The sequence below is a fragment of the Chroicocephalus ridibundus genome, chromosome 2 (assembly GCF_963924245.1).
Source record: "Chroicocephalus ridibundus chromosome 2, bChrRid1.1, whole genome shotgun sequence".
In the NCBI taxonomy this organism is placed as follows: Eukaryota; Metazoa; Chordata; class Aves; order Charadriiformes; family Laridae; genus Chroicocephalus; species Chroicocephalus ridibundus.
In genome coordinates, this window is record NC_086285.1 from 165,140,271 (window position 1) to 165,159,102 (window position 18,832).

Sequence of the window (18,832 nt, forward strand, 5' to 3'; positions counted from 1 at the left end):
CTCCTGCAAACCCAGCTTATTAAACACTTAACCTGGGTTTGAAAACCTGTAGGGGTGTGGAGTTTTTCCATACAAGCCCTGAGTCCCTTTTGCACCTGCCCTGATCAGCTTGATCCTCCCGTTAGCATCAGCTTGATCTGCTGAAGCTCCAAAATGACTCATTTTTCACCCAGTGTATCTAGTGAACCAGGTTTTTATGAAGGATGCAGGTCTGTTTTCCTGTAGAGCATAGACAGTACGTGGCGTGTCAGTCTGCCTTTTCTGTAATGGCTTTGTATATCCTAAGGAAATGGAGTAGGTTTAATTTCCTCATTAAAAGGAGAGCGTCTTGGTCACCAGGCTGTAGGATTTACAGCAGTTCTCCATGCCCTTGGTGTAGGACTGTCTGTGACCATTGGAGGTTGGAGATCCTTTGAGTGAGAGGGAAGAAGAAAGGAAGGGGGAACAGAAGGAAAGGAGCAGGGACAGAAGGAGAGATTAAGAGTGTGCAGGTTCCTGCGAGAGTATCTCGCAGTGTTAGGGTACTTTGCCCAGAAGTGGGAAGGTTGAGAGTTTCATACTTGCTATTATTTTTCCATTAAACTGTTTGCACCTGATTTAATTAATATTTGCCATTAAAGAATTAAACTAAACTGGTGTGTGTGAAAGAAACAGAATTTACATGTTTTAAGGGTTTGTGTCTAGCCATGTATAGTGTTCTGGGAGAATTCGGTCTTGACATGGCAAGACAAAATCCAAAGTTATAAACACTTGTGGGTTTGTTTTTTTTTTTTTTTTCTTAAGTGTCATGATTATTAATCAAATAAAAAGTTTACCTTAGTTAAATGAAAAAATAATTGTTTGGAAGACTGTTACCCTAAACTGAGAGTGTCTCTGGTCAATACCTAATTTCTGAAGGGATGCAAGACATCTTTCTCAGCTTCTTGCACCCTTTGATGCAATATTACCTAGTAGTTTTTAACAGATACTTAATAAAGTAGCTTCTTATTCTAACTAACTGTGAGACATGTTGTGCTGTTATTTAAGCTTCTCAAAAGTAAAATACTATTGGCTCGTGTCTTCGCTTTTTTTGGTGACACTATAGTTTGTTTAACAGACCTGTGGGTCAAACAAAAGGTTTAATAAGAAATGTGAGAAAGCGCATCTCCCATCTTACATTTGCTTTTAATTGTGTTCTGTGGGTGCATATGAAAGTTAGAGGTTTATTTTGCTGCTAGAATTTGGCAGTTACCTCTCAGGAGTAATTGTTTTATACCTGGCAAAATGAAGTCTTCATTAACATCAACAGGCCGTGGTTGATAACACCTTTTTTGTTTCCTGTTTTGTTTTTTTTTTTTTCCTACTTCAAGCATATGATAAGAAAAGTTTCTGAACATCCATTTGAAGGAGATGTCAGTGTGTGAAGGAAATGATCAGAAAAGTATCTCATTTTACTCGAGCAGTAATTGCCAAACTTGGCAGAATCTCTGGCAATTCAAAGATAACAAACCGATGAATCCTAAATAGGAAATAATGTTTGTTGGATAAAGCTTGCAACACCAGCAAACATTCTTGAAAACATACAAACAAAAAGGAAAAATGAAAAAAGAACCTATTAATACATCATCAGGAGAGAAATTAATTGGAAATGTTCTGGCCAGGATTTCAAATGAATAGAAATAATTAAAATATTTTCAGTAACAGTTTCTAATGCTATAAATGAAATAGTGACGATTTTATGAATTGAAATTTAAAATTAATTTAAAATTCAGATGTGCAGATTTAAGAAGAGCTTTGAGCAGTTGACTCACTTCAATACCAACTAATCACTTAAATACCAGGTTTGCTTTCAAGCAAATCTTAGAAGATAACACAATACAGAGTAGTTACTAGTGGTATCTAGAATTATGTTAAGAGAACTCCAAAAACCGTTAGAAAGGACCCTTTCAGTTCCTGCAGCTCATCATCTCCTGTACATACAATTGCCAACAAAAAGTGCCATCTACTGGAGAAATACTTAAAAGCAGGAATCTTAATGCTTTTCAGATGCCATTTTACAGGGTATGTTGCAAATGGATTGATAAGGGGCATCTTGAATAACAATGACCTATTTGTTGGTGAAATGTCTCCATTAATTTCAGAGTGCCTAGATTACTTACGACTCTTTCTCATTTGCCTTTTAAAAAGATCATAGAAATACAATGATGTCTGATCAGTGGGTTTTTTGAGTCGGTTTGGTTGTGGTTTTTTTTTGGTCCTGTGATAAAGTCCAGGAATAACAAGGGTATTTTAGGCAAGCCTCTGGGATATATAATTAATCAAAGTAATTTTTCATAGTTACATTCGAAGATACAACTGTTTTTGCATTAGTAAGTTTGTACAGGCCGGAGGTGGTATAAACATAAAGAAAGGATTCCTGATTATAACAACACTGTCACCCGATGAAGTTTGCATTCGATTTTCTGAATGGAATAGTTTTCTGAGAGCTCTGTGCTAGAACTAACATTTATATAATATACATGTTGTGTTGCCTCAAACCCTAGCTTTTATCTTATTTATATTTGAAATGGTAGCTTTGCACTTTTCTTTAATTCACTGTTGGCATTTCTTATGGTGTCCTCTCTCCTAAAAGTAGCGATTTGACCTTTTTGGATATTATTTCTGGATGACACCATGACAGTTACCTTAACAGGGAACAATTTTGGGGGGCTACCGGGAGGAAAGCTGGCTATTGCAAACCATAGACAATATTAGCATCACTTAGTTATAGGCAGAAAATATGCTGTTAAACTTCAGTAGTAGTTGGCCTCGATGATCTTAAGGGTCTTTTCCAACCTAAATGATTCTATGATTTTTGGTTTTGTGATTGGAAATTCTAAATTTGAAATTAGAATTTCCAAATTCCAAAGCTAAATAGGAAATTCTCAGCTTTGCATACGTAAAGGTAATAAAAATGAGCAAAATAGGCTAATAAAATTGTATTTTGTAAATGATCCACAATTCACCAGTTTATGTCTCACAGGTTTTGGAGACCTACATGTTTCACTCTTTTCTTAAAGCTCGTCTGAACAGAAAGATGGATGCTTTTGCTCGACTTGAGTTGAGTACCCAGTCTGAAGAGGACAGGTAAAGTTTTCTCTTTCCTTAGTCTGGTTTTGAATCTTCTGTTGATATCAGTAATAAAACTCCTTTGACTGTATCTTTAGAGATCAGGTCACCTATGCGTAAGATACAACTAATTGATAGGACGTTTTATTAAGCTTACTGTAAAAGGATGATATGAACATGTCCAGCCATGGCTGTTGAAATTGTAACTTGATACTATAATTGTAACTTGATACTATAATAAAAAAAAATCTATTAGTAATTTTGTATGTATGTAAACTGAATTTTAAAACTAGTTATATAATTTTAAAATTATTTTTCCCAGCTTAAACTTAATGTTTCTTATGCCAAGAAGACTGACTATGGGGAAAATGGCTTCTAAACGACTTAATCCACAGTACACGGTCAATAGGCGTATGGTAATCAGTATGCCGAATCTGCAAGATATCAAGTTGACAGAGGGTCCTACTAGAAATTCCTCACTTCGAAGAATAGAAACAGGCATTGGTAAGGGAAGAACGTGTTGAACCTATACCGTGTCTTTTCTGTTATCTTTTTGGGTGACATCACTGAACAATTTTCACAGAAACAGTGTCAGATGCTGGAAAGAAATGGTGAGCTGGGTCGTCTTGAGCTGGGGCCTGTCTGTGCTGCTTCTTGCATGTTGAATCAGTCTGTGGTCTGCTGGAAGTTTTGCTGTGCCGTGAAAGACTGAACGCTCACAGTAGGATTGATACTGTAGAACTGCTTCCTGACTCAGTAACCATGTTCGGTCCTTACCCACTTTATGTTCGGTTCTCCACTGCCTTTAAACATATCAGTGTTTAACAAAGCAAGTCCTATAGAAACTGAGTGTCTTTTTTTTTTCTCCTCCCGGAATTGATATTATTGGATTAGGGAATATTCTGATAATAAGGATGATGGACATAGAAATATATTTGTCTCCCTAGCAAAATTGTAATCACACGTGAATTTTGTGCGATGTAATTGCTTGTTGCTGTGATGGGGATTCTTTTTGTTTGTAGTATGGCACTTCTACTTGCTGTTTATACTAATCAATGTTCTTCTTTGTTTGTTTGTTTTTAGCGGTGAAAATGCCCTCCAAATCAGTCAGTACATTCAAAATCCCAGAAATTCACTTTCCTTTGATATTCCAGTGTGTTCACTCCTACTACACAGACTTCTTCAACCATCTCAGCAAAGCTATAAATACCTTACCACCTGATAACTCAGCATTGCTGGCAAGGTACTTCTACCTCCGGGGACTTATTAGCTTGATGCAAGGGAAACTACTAAATGCGCTTTCTGACTTTCAGAACCTAGATAAAACAGACTTAAGAATTTTCCCTACTGATCTTGTAAGAAAAATAGTGGAAACTATGCCTCCTTCTGAGCGTTCTCAGGCAGACCGCAAGCCTGAGCTGAAGAAGCTGATAAGTCGAGTGATGGAAAAACAAAGAGAAGTTATGAAAATAGATGACCATGTAAAAAATTTTGAATTGCCAAAAACGCACATGCAACTGGATGATTTTGTGAAGCGAATCCAGGAATCTGGGATTGTCAAAGATATAGATACTATACATCGGTTATTTGATGCCCTAACAGTAGGTGAGTACAAGATACGTTTTTAGTGACCATCTACATTGGTGCAATGACAATTTCAAACCTCCTTTCATTATGTTTTTTATGAACCAAAATCAATTTTTTGTCTCCAGTTGTTTTTCTTTTCAATTACTATTCAACATTTTATGGGTCTCTAAAATCTCACAATATATGAATTTTATGGACAATTGTATTTAATTCAGATAATTATGGAGAATGATGTATACAAGAATGTCTATACTTGCATCTACAATAAAGACAAGGAATACACTTACATTTGGGCGCACAATTTACAATTTTTCAGGTTGTATAGGTGAGGTAGTTTTGTGATCTGATGGTGTGCTGTTCTGCTTCGGCTTTGGCTGAGTAAAGTGAATACAAGACTGTCCTAGTTGCTAATGGAAAATACCTCTGTGTTGTAAAACCACTGGGTAACATGGCAAGGTGGCAGTCTGTTAAAAACAAACTAACAAAATCCAGAATTCAAGTGGTTACAGTTAAATTCCTCTTGGATGGTCATCATAGCAAAAGGAGAAGTTACATTTATATTTAAGAGAACTTTCTTCTCTCCTGAATGAGATGTGAATCTTGTGATCAATTTCTAAAAACATAGTTTGCGAGTGCTTTTATAAAATACTGTTCAGTTCTCTTTCTGTGCCTAGTTACTTTGATAATTGTTGTATTTTTGTGACCACAAAGGATTACACATTGGTCGAAATAGCAAGACGATAGCAAGACTTTCTGAAGCATACATCTCGCAAGAATTTGTGTTTGTTTGAGATTCTGCTCTCCAAATCCTTGAATTCTTAGAATAACTAATTACTTAGAATACCTGTTGATTAAGTCTTTAACTGTTATAACTTTTAGCTTTTATCCCAGGTTGGTAAGTATGCGATACAGTAGCATTCAATAGAATAAAGAACTGGAAAGCCATAATGAAAAGTATTCAGTTCAGTAGGGACGTACAAATCCTGTCCCATCGGCTGACTGGATTTTTGGCATGAATTTTAAAAAGCAAGACTGGCACAGTGTTTGTTCCCTCCCTCCGTACAGCAGGGTGAAAGGAAGGATGCCAGATACATGGGACCAGTGGCCTAGGCTAACTACAGAAGAATCTCTGTACCTCAGGAGAAGAGTTTTGTCTCTTAACTGTTTTCTAGGCCTACTTTTTGTAGTTTTTGCACCTTGCTTACCCATCATGCTCTCAGAGGCACAATTAGAAAGCTAGTATCTTTTAAAGCTATCTGTCTCTGTAAATCTGTGTAACTTTCTCACATTAAATAAGTTTTAAATATTTTTTAGGACAGCAGAAACAGATTGATCCTGAAACATTCAGAGATTTCTACAACTACTGGAAAGAAACTGAAGCAGAAGCTCAAGAGGTGAACCTGCCACCGACAGTAATAGAGCATCTAGATAAAAATGAATGTGTCTACAAGTTATCCTGCTCAGTTAAAACTACCTATGGCGTAGGAAAAATAGCTCTGACCCAAAAGCGCTTGTTCCTTTTGACAGAAGGAGGACGTCCTGGTTATGTCCAAATTGCTTCTTTCAGGGACATAGAGGTGAGCATCAAGTAACTTCTTGTTCTCTTGCATGCCCATGGATATAGGCCGTGTTTTGTGCTGCAGAGATCTGTCTCTCAACTTAAAGTTTCAGTAAGGAGTGTAGGGAACACCTTTGAAGTCAGTAACTTACGAGTGACTAGATAAAATTCTGGGTCTTTGGACCAAGAATTTCAGGGCTGATGTAGGATGGTTTACCAGGCGCTGGGATGACATAGAATAAAAATGTAGAGGTCATAACTTCTAGATGAACAGAAAGGTGCAAAGCACAGCACGTGGGATACAGAGCTCGAGAAGTTTAATAACGTAAGTGTGCTTATTAGACTGTGGTGTCAGCGAGCCAGCCTGTACCCGCTGTGTAGCAAAGTCTGTATGATGTTGTTTGAAACGTGTATTTCAGAAAACCATCTCTGCTCAATGGTGTGTGCAGACAATTGAAATCATTAGCTGTAGTTATAAATAGAGAAATTTGCCCTGTAGGATGAGTACTGCACCTTATCTGTGATCGCATGCTGTATCTTCCTTGCTTTCTTTGTTTCCCTGCATTCCCAGGATGTTAAGAGCACGACTGTAGCTTTCCTTCTTTTGAGAATACCTACTCTGAGGATTAAAACATTATCTAAAAAAGAAGTCTTTGAAGCTAACCTTAAAACTGAGTGTGATCTCTGGTACCTGATAGTGAAAGAAATGTGGGCTGGAAAGAAAATGGCGGATGACCACAAGGTATAAATATGGGAATTTCTAACCAAATAAGTAGGAAGTACATGCTTTCTGTCTCTGTTCTAAATAAATAACGCCTCAATCTTAGAATTTCGAGGTTTCAGCAAACAATAGCTAAGTAATAAACTTTTATTTTTGTTGTTACTTCTAAGTATAACACTTCTGGAATAATAAAAACAAGAAAAAAGATTACATTAAAAAAATATGATATTTTTTGTTGTTCATTGGCATGGAACTTTTCATTTATTCACTAGTTCTGTGAAGTAGTTTCTTGAGTTCACAATGTATGAGAATAGCGATCCTAACTAACAAAATTTTCCCCACCTTGCTTCGAAGTATAACGCGTAGAAAGAATTTTGCCATTCTGGAACCCTGCCGGCTGTAGATCCTTTCAATGAATAGATGAAGATGTAGTCTTCTGCCACAGAAACCTTGAGAAAAAGGATCATACGAGCAGGGTTTCCATTTAAACCACATAATTCTTCACGATGGCTGAATTTAATAGTGGAAATGTAGCTTGGTGGTTCTTAAGGAAGGATTTGAATCATTTTAGCCAAGATGAACCATAATGTGTACTTCCCTCCCATGAAGAAAGATCCATCCTGAAAATGGATATCCATCCTGTGTCCACTGCATGTTTTTCATCTGTGCCATTCATGTGATTTCATTTGCACCTCCTGTATCAAGATTGTGCCAGATCTGAAATACTTCTTTCAGTGTAATGAATTAACGCTGGCTCCTGGCTCCATGACCTTGCTTGGGAGTGGAACGTGTGATGTGGGAGCGGGGTTTGACTGCAAGTAGCATGAATTACGCTGCGGCGCAGCAACTGGCTAGTGCTTGTGCTAAGCATGACGTACGTTGTGAGTGTTGAACATGGAGACTTGTAAGAATAATGAACAATAGATAAACTACAGTAAGATTTTTGTCTTTAGGATCCTCAGTATATTCAGCAAGCACTGACAAACGTTCTCCTGATGGATGCTGTAGTTGGTGCCCTGCAGTCCTCCAAAACCATATACGCAGCCTCTAAACTGTCTTATTTTGACAGGATGAAAAATGAAGGTCAGTCACGTAGCAAGGCTACGAAACCTGCTGTTATTGCATCATCTGTCTCAGCTCTTTCTGTTTATATTCTGGTTTCAAACTGATTATCTGTAGAAATATAAAAATATGTTAGTCTGATTTCACTTTCACGGATGTAGTTGATTAAATAGTATTAATAGAAAGCTTATGGGTTTGGTGGTGGTTTTTTTTTTTTTTGCTTCTGTGCCTCAGAACCTTAGTTGGTATGTCTGTCCCCGCGTCGGATGCTGTATTTTTGTTTTGGTTGTTTGGAGTGCTTGGGTGTTGTATGCCTGCTTCTGCTGCCAGAATTCATAGCAATGGTGTTTGGCTCTCCTAGTCAGCTAAGGCTAGAGGGAAAGAAAAATGAGAAATGTGAATACATGGTGCAGAATTCTTATTTCATAAGAATTATAGATCTGTGTCTTGGATCTTAGGCATAAGTGTGCACTTCATGACTGTTTAAAAATCTATTTTAGTGCCTATGATGGTCCCCAAAACAACTTCAGAGACCTTAAAGCACAAGATCAACCCCTCAGCTGATGAGACATTTCCACAGGCAATAGATGTCTTGCTTTACACTCCAGGTAAGATGATGTATTGCTTTCTTTATGTTAGCCCAGCTTTAATTAGCCTGTAAAGCATGTTATCTCATAACACCTGGTATTATGACTGTCTGCTTTTGTTCACATTCTGACATGCTTTGGTTGTGTGTTGAATACTAAACCAGAAAATCATTAAAAAAGAACAGTAACATTGCATATTAAGATACTCCAAGGCATAGTTTTCACAGTCTTAATTTGTCTTCCTGTGTGTATATGCCTTATAATAGACTTCAATTATGTGTTAATGTGCTGATTTCCCATTAAGACTTCTGCTTCATTTATTGAGCAGGGTGGATGAATGATGCTCCACCGTTGATCAATATTCATTGTTATTTTTTTATTTTTTCAGTAGAGTCATACGGGGGTGTTTGGTTGATCCACAGTGCAAGGAATAGTGTACCACCTCTTGAAATCCCAGCCAGACCTATATGCCCGTGACTCTCACTGTGTAGTATATGACCTAATGTACTATTCATCGCATGCAATTTTAAGTCGATCCCTGAAGAAAGCATTATAAATTTTCTTGTGAGCTTTTGTGTGATACTTGGCACATTTTTATCTGACTAATTCAAAAAGCATTGGCGAAAAAAAAAAAAAGAGAGAGAAGTTAAAGACTGTGTGCTATGGGCATGAATTTAGGTAGCAGATATGTTAGTTCTGGAAGTTCCTAACTCTTAACTTCATAATCTTACTAGTCTTCTGACGTAAGTTCATACGTAATTCCTAGTATTTGGGCAATTTGAGACAAAAGGGGAAAGCTAGTAGAATTCTAACGTTAAGAAAGTGGGCAGGAACAACTGTAGGTGGTTGGGTGGGTGGTGGGTTCAGTGGTGCTTTCCTTCCTTTATAGTGCGAGGCTTCTAAGTGGAGCTCTAATAGAGGAGATTGAGTGGATTTATTAGTTGTATTTCATAGGGCTTAAAAGCCTCCCTGCAGTCCCAGTTAGCTAAATACTTAGTCATCAATGAAAAACATTATCTCTGCTCTGAATATCTTTGAAGTGTAAGATTAAACCATAAGATAAGCTCAAGAAATAGATGAGAATGAGCACAAATCCTTTGTGAAAAATGTGTCATTCATTAACTGGTGATGCAAGTTGCAGAACACAGATGCGTTTTGTTAGAAAGCTGCTCTGCCTAATAATGTTTTCCCCACTTGTCTCCAAAAGTGGTTTATGTTCTTTTACCACTTTCATCTTCCCTACTTCATTTTTAGGGCATCTTGACCCTTCAGAAAGACCTGGCAATGCTCATCCAAAACTATGGTGTGCTTTAAATGAGGGGAAAGTGGTCGTCTTTGACGCATCTACCTGGTCTATTCAACAACACTGTTTCAAAATGGGCCGCTCTAAACTGGTAAGACTGACACGCGTACTGCAATTGCTGCTTTAGCTTGGTGTTTCTGTTGCTATAGCCTGGATGACCCTGAATCATAGTCGTTCCTTAGAAGTTGTAGGAAGACATTTGAGTTGTCTGGGCTTCAGTTAACTTGGAGAAATGGAGATCTTTGAGAAAAACGGAAAGGAGAGAAAATGAATTAATAACGAAACAAATCAGCTGGTGGAAGTGATGGACTGGATATCAGGAGGGCTTGCTGGCCTGACGGCATGGCTTCTTGGGGCAGGAGGGTGGGTTTGAAACAGTTGAGGAGAAAGAATAATGGAGAGAATCAATATAAGAGAAGATGAGATGAGCCCTAAGAATGGATGAAAAGTCACTTGTGCTCTAAAGAACTGGAAATTGGGGAAATGTGTAAGGAAACCAGGTGGATGATACTGAAAGAGAGATCTAAAAGAAGATGATTCGACCAGCAGGTTAAAGAGTTGCTTGTGGAAGACCACCTGAAAAGAATAACTCTCTCGATGGAAGGGGAAGTTGAACCAGAGCTGCAGACTGAGTGAAAAACACGCAGTAGAGAGAACACGCAGGAAAAGGGATCGGATAGGTCACTTGTGTGAAAGCTGAGAAACATCACTGTGGATGAGTGTGGGAGACGGTCAGAAAGGGAGTGGTAAAGCTGATGGTAAAGAGCTGGGTGGAGGGAAGATGGAAATCCAAGAGAAGAGTTGGATACCAACCTATTCTGAAGAAGAGAGGAGGAAATTTTGGAACTGATGGGACTCGGGAGGGAGAGAAATAAAGAACTTCTGAATGGGGGAAGGATGTTCCAGAGACAGTAGAGTAGAAGACAGTGTTCTTAGACACTACTTCTAACTGAACTAGAAATGTGTTTTGTTCAGATGGTCAGGATGACTTGCAATCCAGAAGAGAGAAATACAGTAACTTCTGTGGTTTCCCCAATGCCCTTTGTAACTTACTTTGGGCCAGGAAACACAACTTTGAGTCAGTTACCAAGATACATTATTAATCCTATTTACTCAAGGATAAACTCAGCAAAGAAAGACATGTGTCCTCTCTCATTATTTGTAGAGCAGAGCAAAGGATAGAATACTGGAGCGCTGGGTCTTGATCTCTTATGGTGATCACCAGAAAACTGTAGCATTTAAATATAGCCTTTTTCCATGTTACATTAAAGAGTGATTTTTGTTCTAGATTTTATCAAATCCTGCTTTTTCTCCCCAGACTTGTATGATCATGGTAGAACAGAGTCAAGTGTGGATCGGTTCTCAAGACTCCATTATTTATATAATCAACACCCACAGTATGTCTTGTAATAAGCAACTAAATGATCATCGTTCTGATGTTACAGACATCGTTGTGGCGAAGAAGAATGGAATACCCAGGTATATTTAATTACAACATTTTCTTCTTAAAAAGACACATACAAGCAAATGTGAAGGACGTCTGTACCCCGAGAAGTCATGGACATGTGGAGAATCTTCCCGTGGTTAAACGGAAAGCCATTATATGTAGCTAGAACAGTATGCACCAGCCTGGAGAATTTGGCCTGCAGTGAGCAGAGGACTAGTTAAAGATCCAAATGATACAGTATTGTGCTTTAATTAGACCGAAACAAAGCCAGAAAGTTAACTTGTGCTCAAGGAAAAGAAGCCCATATTGGAAGCCAGTGCCTGATTTTCCTAGATGTTGGAAAGAATTTATTGTTTTAAATGGAGGGGGCTTATCCTGCTAACATAAGCCTTCATTTAGCCTGTTTTTGTAGCTCCCATATTGTATTTGGTAACCTAAGAATTTCCTTTTTAAAAAAAGAGCGTTATGTACTTTGGAACAAAGAGGATAAAGGAATGCTTTTTTGGACAAAGATGAGAGCAGCCAGGAATTGGCAGCATCCAACAATGAAGCAATACAGATGGGAGTTTAAAGACCACTTCAGTTTTGCTTTGAGCACATCATCAACTGCATGTTTACAACATGGTTCTGGGTTTTTCCTGCCTGTTTGTAAAAGAAATAAAGCATTTATGGTTTTGTTCAGGCAAAATACTTTGGATCTTTTGGTAGCACTGGGAAGAGTGCTGGCTGGAGGCCTTAACCTGCTGTCTTCCCATGGGAATGGCAACTCCCAGGCCAGACCGGACATCAGCCGCAGCTCTGCCAGTGGCGCAGCAGGTGTAACTGGGTTTCAGGGATAATTTGCTTAGGTGTTGTTGGAACCTTCTGAAAAAAGGTTTTGTCATCTGAAGACAACAGATGTTAAAGGTTAGAAAAAGGGGGATAGCATAATTTGTTTTCTCGGGTGCAGTTGTTGTGGATGGAATCATGCACTTCGCTCATAGGAGAGAGAAGCAACAATATACTTTACTGTTGTTAAACAGGGAGTTAACAAGTTCAATAGTAAACACAACAGTAGTTTAACAAGATTCGATGGCAAGGCACGCTTGGTTATTTGCTGCAGGGAGGACAGGGCAGGACAGAACTGTCTGGGACACCCTCCCATTGAGTCAAGGTCCAGAAAGGACCCCCTGGCTTTCTAAACTCCTAAGAGAGGAGTCTAGGTGCAGCTGGATCCAGTCCTAATCCCAGATTTGGTCAACAGTTTATGTGTAAAGGATTATATATGCACAATCAGTCCTTTTTATCCCTTAGCTAAGATTTAAAAGCTTGGCATGCTATCAGTCACTTCCCAAGAATCTGTTGCGGCAAAGAATCTCTCAGCCTCGAGCAGTAACCTTGAGGGGCGTCCCTACTCGAGGGGAGCCCCAATGTGCAGCCCGCTGCCGTGCAGGAGAGCTCAACAGACCCTGGGCTGTCCGCTATTTATAGAGTAAGATGATTGACTTATAGGCATATACCAGCAAGACATCTGGGTCACTGTTCCAGACAGCCCTTGGCTACCGTGTTGCCACGCGTCATCCCCCAAAGTCCAAAGTAAGCTGGATGCAGCCATCGCGACCCCCACTGGTGGTTATGGCTTAAGTGGGAAGGGAGTGCCGGGGGAGGGTACACTGCCACAGCAGTAGCAAAGAAGAACAGTTTTGAGATATCTTTGTCCTAACTTGAGAGAAAAAGGGAGAGAATCCGACAGGCAACAATGATCAGGAGAATCATGGGGAAAATTTTTGTTGCACTTCAGTCCTTATGCACGATGTAATGTGTGCGCTAATTCACTTCGAACTCTGAATTAGGCTGAAGAGTTTCCAGTGATACAGAGTTTGTAAAGTATAATCTTAAGAAGAAGAAAAAAACATACCTGTGCTAGGATACTTTGGTTCCAATAGGAGACATAAGCCGCTTGAAAGTTGGACGCCTGGCTGCAACCCAGAGCTGTTGGTTGCTCTAACTGCACTTTCAGCTGTCTAGAGCCAGCTACAGAGAATATAGCGAGGGGAGAAAAGAAGCTTAGATCCTTCCCTACGCATCTTGGTGGGCACAGGATGGAAATACTCCTGTCCACTCAAGACTCTGGTCACCTTCTTTAAAAGAATTGAAGCAGACTAATCGCTCGCTGTTAAAGTAATGATAGTATCTGGCCTTGAAGCCTTTTGGACTTCAGTCCATTTTCTGTTGGAACACATTACTGTGCTTTACTCTTCCAGTCTCTGAAATAAGAACATTAATTTGGCTTACTGTAAAACGGGTTATTTTGCAAGTCGGTCTCTTCTGTGTATGCACTCTGTTCTGAACAGGAATGTACACTGTACTATTGTTGTTATTTTTTTAATCTGTACCAACAGTGAAGCGTACTCAAGCAGTTTAGATGGAACAGTGATTGCTTGGAACATCAGCACTCTGAAAGTTAACCGCGTCTTTCAGCTGCCGTGCCAAAATCTCACTTCTGTCAAGCTCCATAATGACCAGCTGTGGTGCTGTGAGTTCATTCCTCAAATAATTAAAAAAAAAATAATTACATTTTCTCATAATGCTCTGGTTTATTAGACAGAACAATACATTAATCTCAAACTCAGACATCTGTGTACGTGCTGTTTTTCCCCCAGTCTCCACCGAGGCTCTTTGAGCAGCCTTCTGTAGGTAAGGCCTCCAAAACGCTTACATAGACGGCTAGCTGGGGCCACTCCTGGAGGTGCTGCCCATGCTGTGACTTCTGGCTACCCTGTATTTGTCTGCCCTCCCGTGGCATGATGCCTGTAAATTGTAATGGAAAACTTTAAAGTCATTTTAACGTTTAGAGGGGCAATAGCAGCTGTAAATCGCCGCTGGTATTTCAGCTAGACTTTACGGTATTGGTCTGACTTGGCAATCCCCAGACCTGCATTTTGGCCGCTCCCAGAAATGTCATCCCCTCTGTAGGAGTTCAGGTGCATGAAGTAAAGCTTTGCGCTGGGGTAAAAGATCAGCTTGAAGTTGTTTCATAAATGGTGACCAGTTCAAGAATTTTGCACTGGTTCTCAGTACTGCCATACACAAGATCCTGGATCCAAACATATCATAATAGAATATAAGCTAAAGCCTTGGGAAATCCCTGGTCCTGCGGTTGGGCAGTCTGGATGCTGCTATTGCTGTGGTGGGTTAAGGATTCAGCCCTGTTAACTTTGGAGCATGTTCAGGAGATGTTCAGTCTCAGTTCTGTAGATGAAAATAAAGGTGTACTTGACAACCTAAGTCTGAGATGTCCTAACTTTAAGGAGTTTGTTCCCTCTCCTCTCATCGTTTTTGGACTCTAAACTAACAGCTGTATGCGCTGCAGAATAGCAACCAGTGTTTGGAGAAAGAACAGATCTAAAAGATAGATACTGTGAAAACCGGGAAGAAATATCTCAAAGATGTCACTGCTGATTGAGAAACAAGTCAGTTGTTAGGTGCATCCATTTCATTTTGCCTTTTTTCTCCATTGTTTATAGAGGTGGAGGAAGTAGGCGCTCCTGTTACTAATTCTTTATCTTTAATATTGAAGGCACTGGAAGTTGCATACTTGCAATGTCAGCTCATGAATTTCGACTACAGATGAAAATTGAGCATCACCTGAAGGATGTGTGTTCCTATTTTCTCTGCTTCCAGCTCTTCCCTGAGGTATTGCATTTAAACTGTCTAAATGAAGCATGACTAAGTGGCGTTACAAGCCATAGTTACTTATCGCAATATACGTCCTGTCAGCAGTGCTCACGTTAAACGTATTTTTCTCTGCTTTAGCGAGACGAAGTGTGGGCGTCTTATTCAGGGAGTAGCGACCTGTATATTTGGAACACCAGAGACGTTACAAGTGCACCTCAAAAGATTCATCTTCAAGATTGCTCTGAGATTACTTGTATGATAAGAGTTAAAAATCAGGTGAGAGACATTTGGACTGTTTTTTACCTGTTGTGGAATTCTTTACTGAAGTTTTGCTTGTTTGCAGCTCCCATGGGCTGTCGTCGGTTAGCTTCCTTACCGGGTGTTTGCATACGCAGTGGTTTGAAACGTTGATTCCTCTTTGAAATCGGAGAAGCTAACGACTGCCCAACACGGCTGGCAGTTAGAGGTATACCCCACAATGCACGTCAAGCCAAAAGCCTCGTCAGTAATTAAACGCGCGATGACTTTTATTAGCCATTGACATTTTCAGGGAACCGTAGAAACTGCAATTTTAGCTCCCTTGATATTTAATCTCAGGGCTCCTGAGACTTAAGCCTTGGAAGAGGTTAATAGACAAACAATAAATGCCAATTAGCTGGCCTGGTTTTGTAGGTGACCTTTTTCTTGTTTGGTTACCACATTCCTAAGTCTACAGAGACCAAAGGAGCCAACGGCTTCCGACCTCAGCATCTTGTGTCCCTGTCGTTATCAGCCTCAGGCTGTGTACCTGCTCTTCCTGCATGGTATCAGTAGCTCTGCAGATGATTGTAGTTGACATACTAGATGGGCAGGTTTAGGGTTAATTTGCAAATACATACGAATATATATCTGTTGGGAAAGCAACTTTCTGAATCTTTTTCTCAGATTTTTCCCTCCTTCCTTCCTCAGAAATGACTTTGTGAAGTGCCTTGTGAAATAGGGAAGCTTTCTGTGTATTCAGCCCTTGGTTAGACTTGGGAACTGAAATGGAAAACCCACGAAAATGATTGTGGTTTGGTTTGGTTTTTCCTCCAGATGTGGGTTGGCAGCAGTGGAAGATCACAAGGCAAAAGCAAAGGGAAGATCTACGTGATCAGTGCTGAGAAGAAGACTGTGGAGAAGGAGTTGGTTGGCCATGCCGATACAGTAAAGGCGCTGTGCTCAGCAGAGGACAGATACGTCCTCAGCGGCTCTGGAAAGGACGAAGGGAAGATTGCCATCTGGAAAGCTGAATAGTTAAACTAATCAAAATCTGTCTACCTGGGCTGGAAAAAAGTGAAGAACCTCAGGCTGTGCTCACTCCAGCATTTTGCGTATATTTCAACCAACCTCTCAGTGTTACTTTTTGGTATTTATTATTTTAGTACCTACATTGTTGTAGAAAATCGAAATAGAAGTGGATCTCTCCTTGCACGTTGTGCTGCTCTTGCACGTTTGATAAAGAAGCGGAGATGTGAGTAGAGGGGTCGCTGCCTTTAAACTTGACGTGTGTTGCTGTGAAGGCTCAGGGCTGCAGCCAGGCTGCGGGTGCAGATTGCCTTGGGAGAGCCGAAACCAGCTCAGTCGTTCCACTGGAGCTCTTCCGTGGCGTGGGTTGCCTAAAAAATGCAATTCGATATCATCTTTACAGCCTGTAATAGCTGGAAACGGTCACCGAAAAGAAAAATCTAAGTGCGTTTGTTGGAGTTACTGTAAATGCTGAGTATCTTTGTGAACTGGCAGCTGGATTTATCCGGGAAGACTGTCCATTACCCCCGGATGGATATTTATGGTGCTGTAGTATTTAACATGGAGACACGGACAGGCTCTCCCGGATAGCGCTGAAAGCTCCCTGCTGGTGGAACAAGATACTCGGATATTCTTAATGACTGTTTTTAAACTTGTCTTTCCTTTAAAAACAATGCCCGGCACTTGGCATTTGTAACAGTTTGTGACACTCATTTATTTTATATTTTTTTCCTTCTGAAGCACTTAATTTATTTCATTTTCGTATATATTAGCCTTGCTTTTGGAAGCACCCTTTCTGTTACTGCGCAAACAAACCTCTGCCGCTCCTCCCTGCGGACGCCGTTCCTGTAATCACGGGAACTGCTGTTATTTTCTGTAGAATCTGCTTAATTTTTAAGTACGTCAGAGTCATCAAACTACTCCTTAATTGCTGCAGTGAGCGTCACTGGGTTGCAGTCTTGGGGACTCTCTTGAGCACCGTTCCCTGAGCGCTTCCTGATGTCCGTTGGTTTTTTTTCCATTGATGACAATTATCTCCGAGTAAAGCAATAAATCTGTGCAGAATAGTTCTATCTGTATCAGCGCAAAGTGGAACGCGATATTTAAAATACTGTAAACAGAAGGAAAAAACGGGCTGCTACTTTTTAAAATAAATATAAACCAGTGTAGAATAGTGTAAACTACTGGAAATACACTCTGTGTAATATTTCTGACTATTTCCGTGTGCGGATGAAAGCTTTTATCGTACGACGGCAACTGAAATTTTACCTTTTTATTGCCATTTAAGAATATTAAATACTATATTGATACTCCGGCCTCTCTTTGTACCGTGTTCTTTTTCCTGTGTAACTTGATAACGCGATACGAGACGATGATGTTTGGCACTGAGTTGCGTCCTGTCTGAGTGCTACGGAGAATAATTGCCTGGATTTCCCTCGCTACGTACTCTCCTTTCTACAACCGGCTTCTGCTGGCAACGCGTCCTCCTCTGAGCCCCTCGTCTGTAACTTCCGGGTTCCTTATCTCCTCCCCTGGCCGCTGAGGGTAAGCGAAAGGAATTATTTACTGAATTAAAAAGATTTCTCTGTGCAGAGACCCACAAGCGCTGTTAGTGACGTTTCACTCGCTGCAGAGACCAACCCGGCCGCACCAACCTGCCGCCTGCCGGCCGTTGCCTTCATGGATTTTCGTTCCTGCCGGACTTCTAAAACCTGCTTTCACCTTCTCAACTGGTTCGTACCCAGCTTGTGAAGATGTCAGATGACAGAACGAGCAAATGTCAGTTTTTATGCTTGTAAATTCTTTTATTCATGAAAGACTCCAAAGTAATTCATTGAAATGGAACATAATTTATTGAGATGCCTCCTTTTTAAAAACGCTGCTTTCTTTAATGCCAGCTGGTGAACACCAGCATCAGCAGATACTTAGAGAATCTCAGAAGACACTGAGGTGCTGGAGCGGGTCCAGAGAAGGGCAACGGAGCTGGTGAGGGGTCTGGAGAACAAGCTTTATGGGGAGTGACTAAGGGAACTGGGATTTAGCCTGGCAAAAAGGAGGCTGAGGGGAGACCTTCTCGCTCTCTGCAACTACCTGAAAGAAGGTTGTAGAGCAGTGGGGGTCGGTCTCTTCTCCCACGTAACAGGCGATAGGACAAGAGGAAATGGCCTCAAGTTGCACCAGGGGAGGTTTAAGATGGATAGTAGGAAAAATTTCTTCATCAAAAGGGTTGTCAAGCATTGGAACAGGCTGCCCAGGGAAGTGGTTGAGTCTCCATCCCTGGAGGTATTTAAAAGACGTGTAGACGTGGCGCTGAGGGACATGGTTTAGTGGTGGACTTGGCGGTGTTAGGTTAATGGTTGGACTCGCTGATCTGAAAGGTCTCTTCCAACCTAAATTATTCTATGATTCGATGATAAGCGAAACCTGGTGGGATGAGTCCTGTGACCGGGGTGCCGAGATGGATGGTTCTGGGCTCTCCAGGAGGGACCGGCAGGGCAGGCGAGGCGGGGGAGACGCTGTGGGTAAGGGAGGGGTTGGACTGTACGGTGCTTGCAGT

The 18,832-nt window shown here is 40.5% G+C and overlaps 1 protein-coding gene across 3 annotated transcripts in view; it reads left to right on the forward strand.

Annotated features, from left to right (window-relative positions):
* The window catches only part of DENND3 (DENN domain containing 3), a 39,449-nt gene extending 21,864 nt beyond the window's left edge, over positions 1 to 17,585 (forward strand). For 2 of the 3 annotated variants that reach the window (XM_063327612.1, XM_063327614.1), the window contains 13 exons: positions 3,002 to 3,105; positions 3,410 to 3,591; positions 4,171 to 4,692; positions 5,989 to 6,251; positions 6,804 to 6,974; positions 7,907 to 8,036; positions 8,516 to 8,623; positions 9,857 to 9,996; positions 11,224 to 11,384; positions 13,734 to 13,867; positions 14,912 to 15,027; positions 15,148 to 15,285; positions 16,084 to 17,585. In XM_063327612.1, coding sequence (XP_063183682.1) covers positions 3,002 to 3,105; positions 3,410 to 3,591; positions 4,171 to 4,692; positions 5,989 to 6,251; positions 6,804 to 6,974; positions 7,907 to 8,036; positions 8,516 to 8,623; positions 9,857 to 9,996; positions 11,224 to 11,384; positions 13,734 to 13,867; positions 14,912 to 15,027; positions 15,148 to 15,285; positions 16,084 to 16,284 — 2,370 coding nt within the window. In that variant the 3' untranslated portion in view covers positions 16,285 to 17,585. The other variant, XM_063327613.1, reaches the window with a different exon arrangement.
* The last annotated feature ends 1,247 nt before the right edge of the window (positions 17,586 to 18,832 follow it).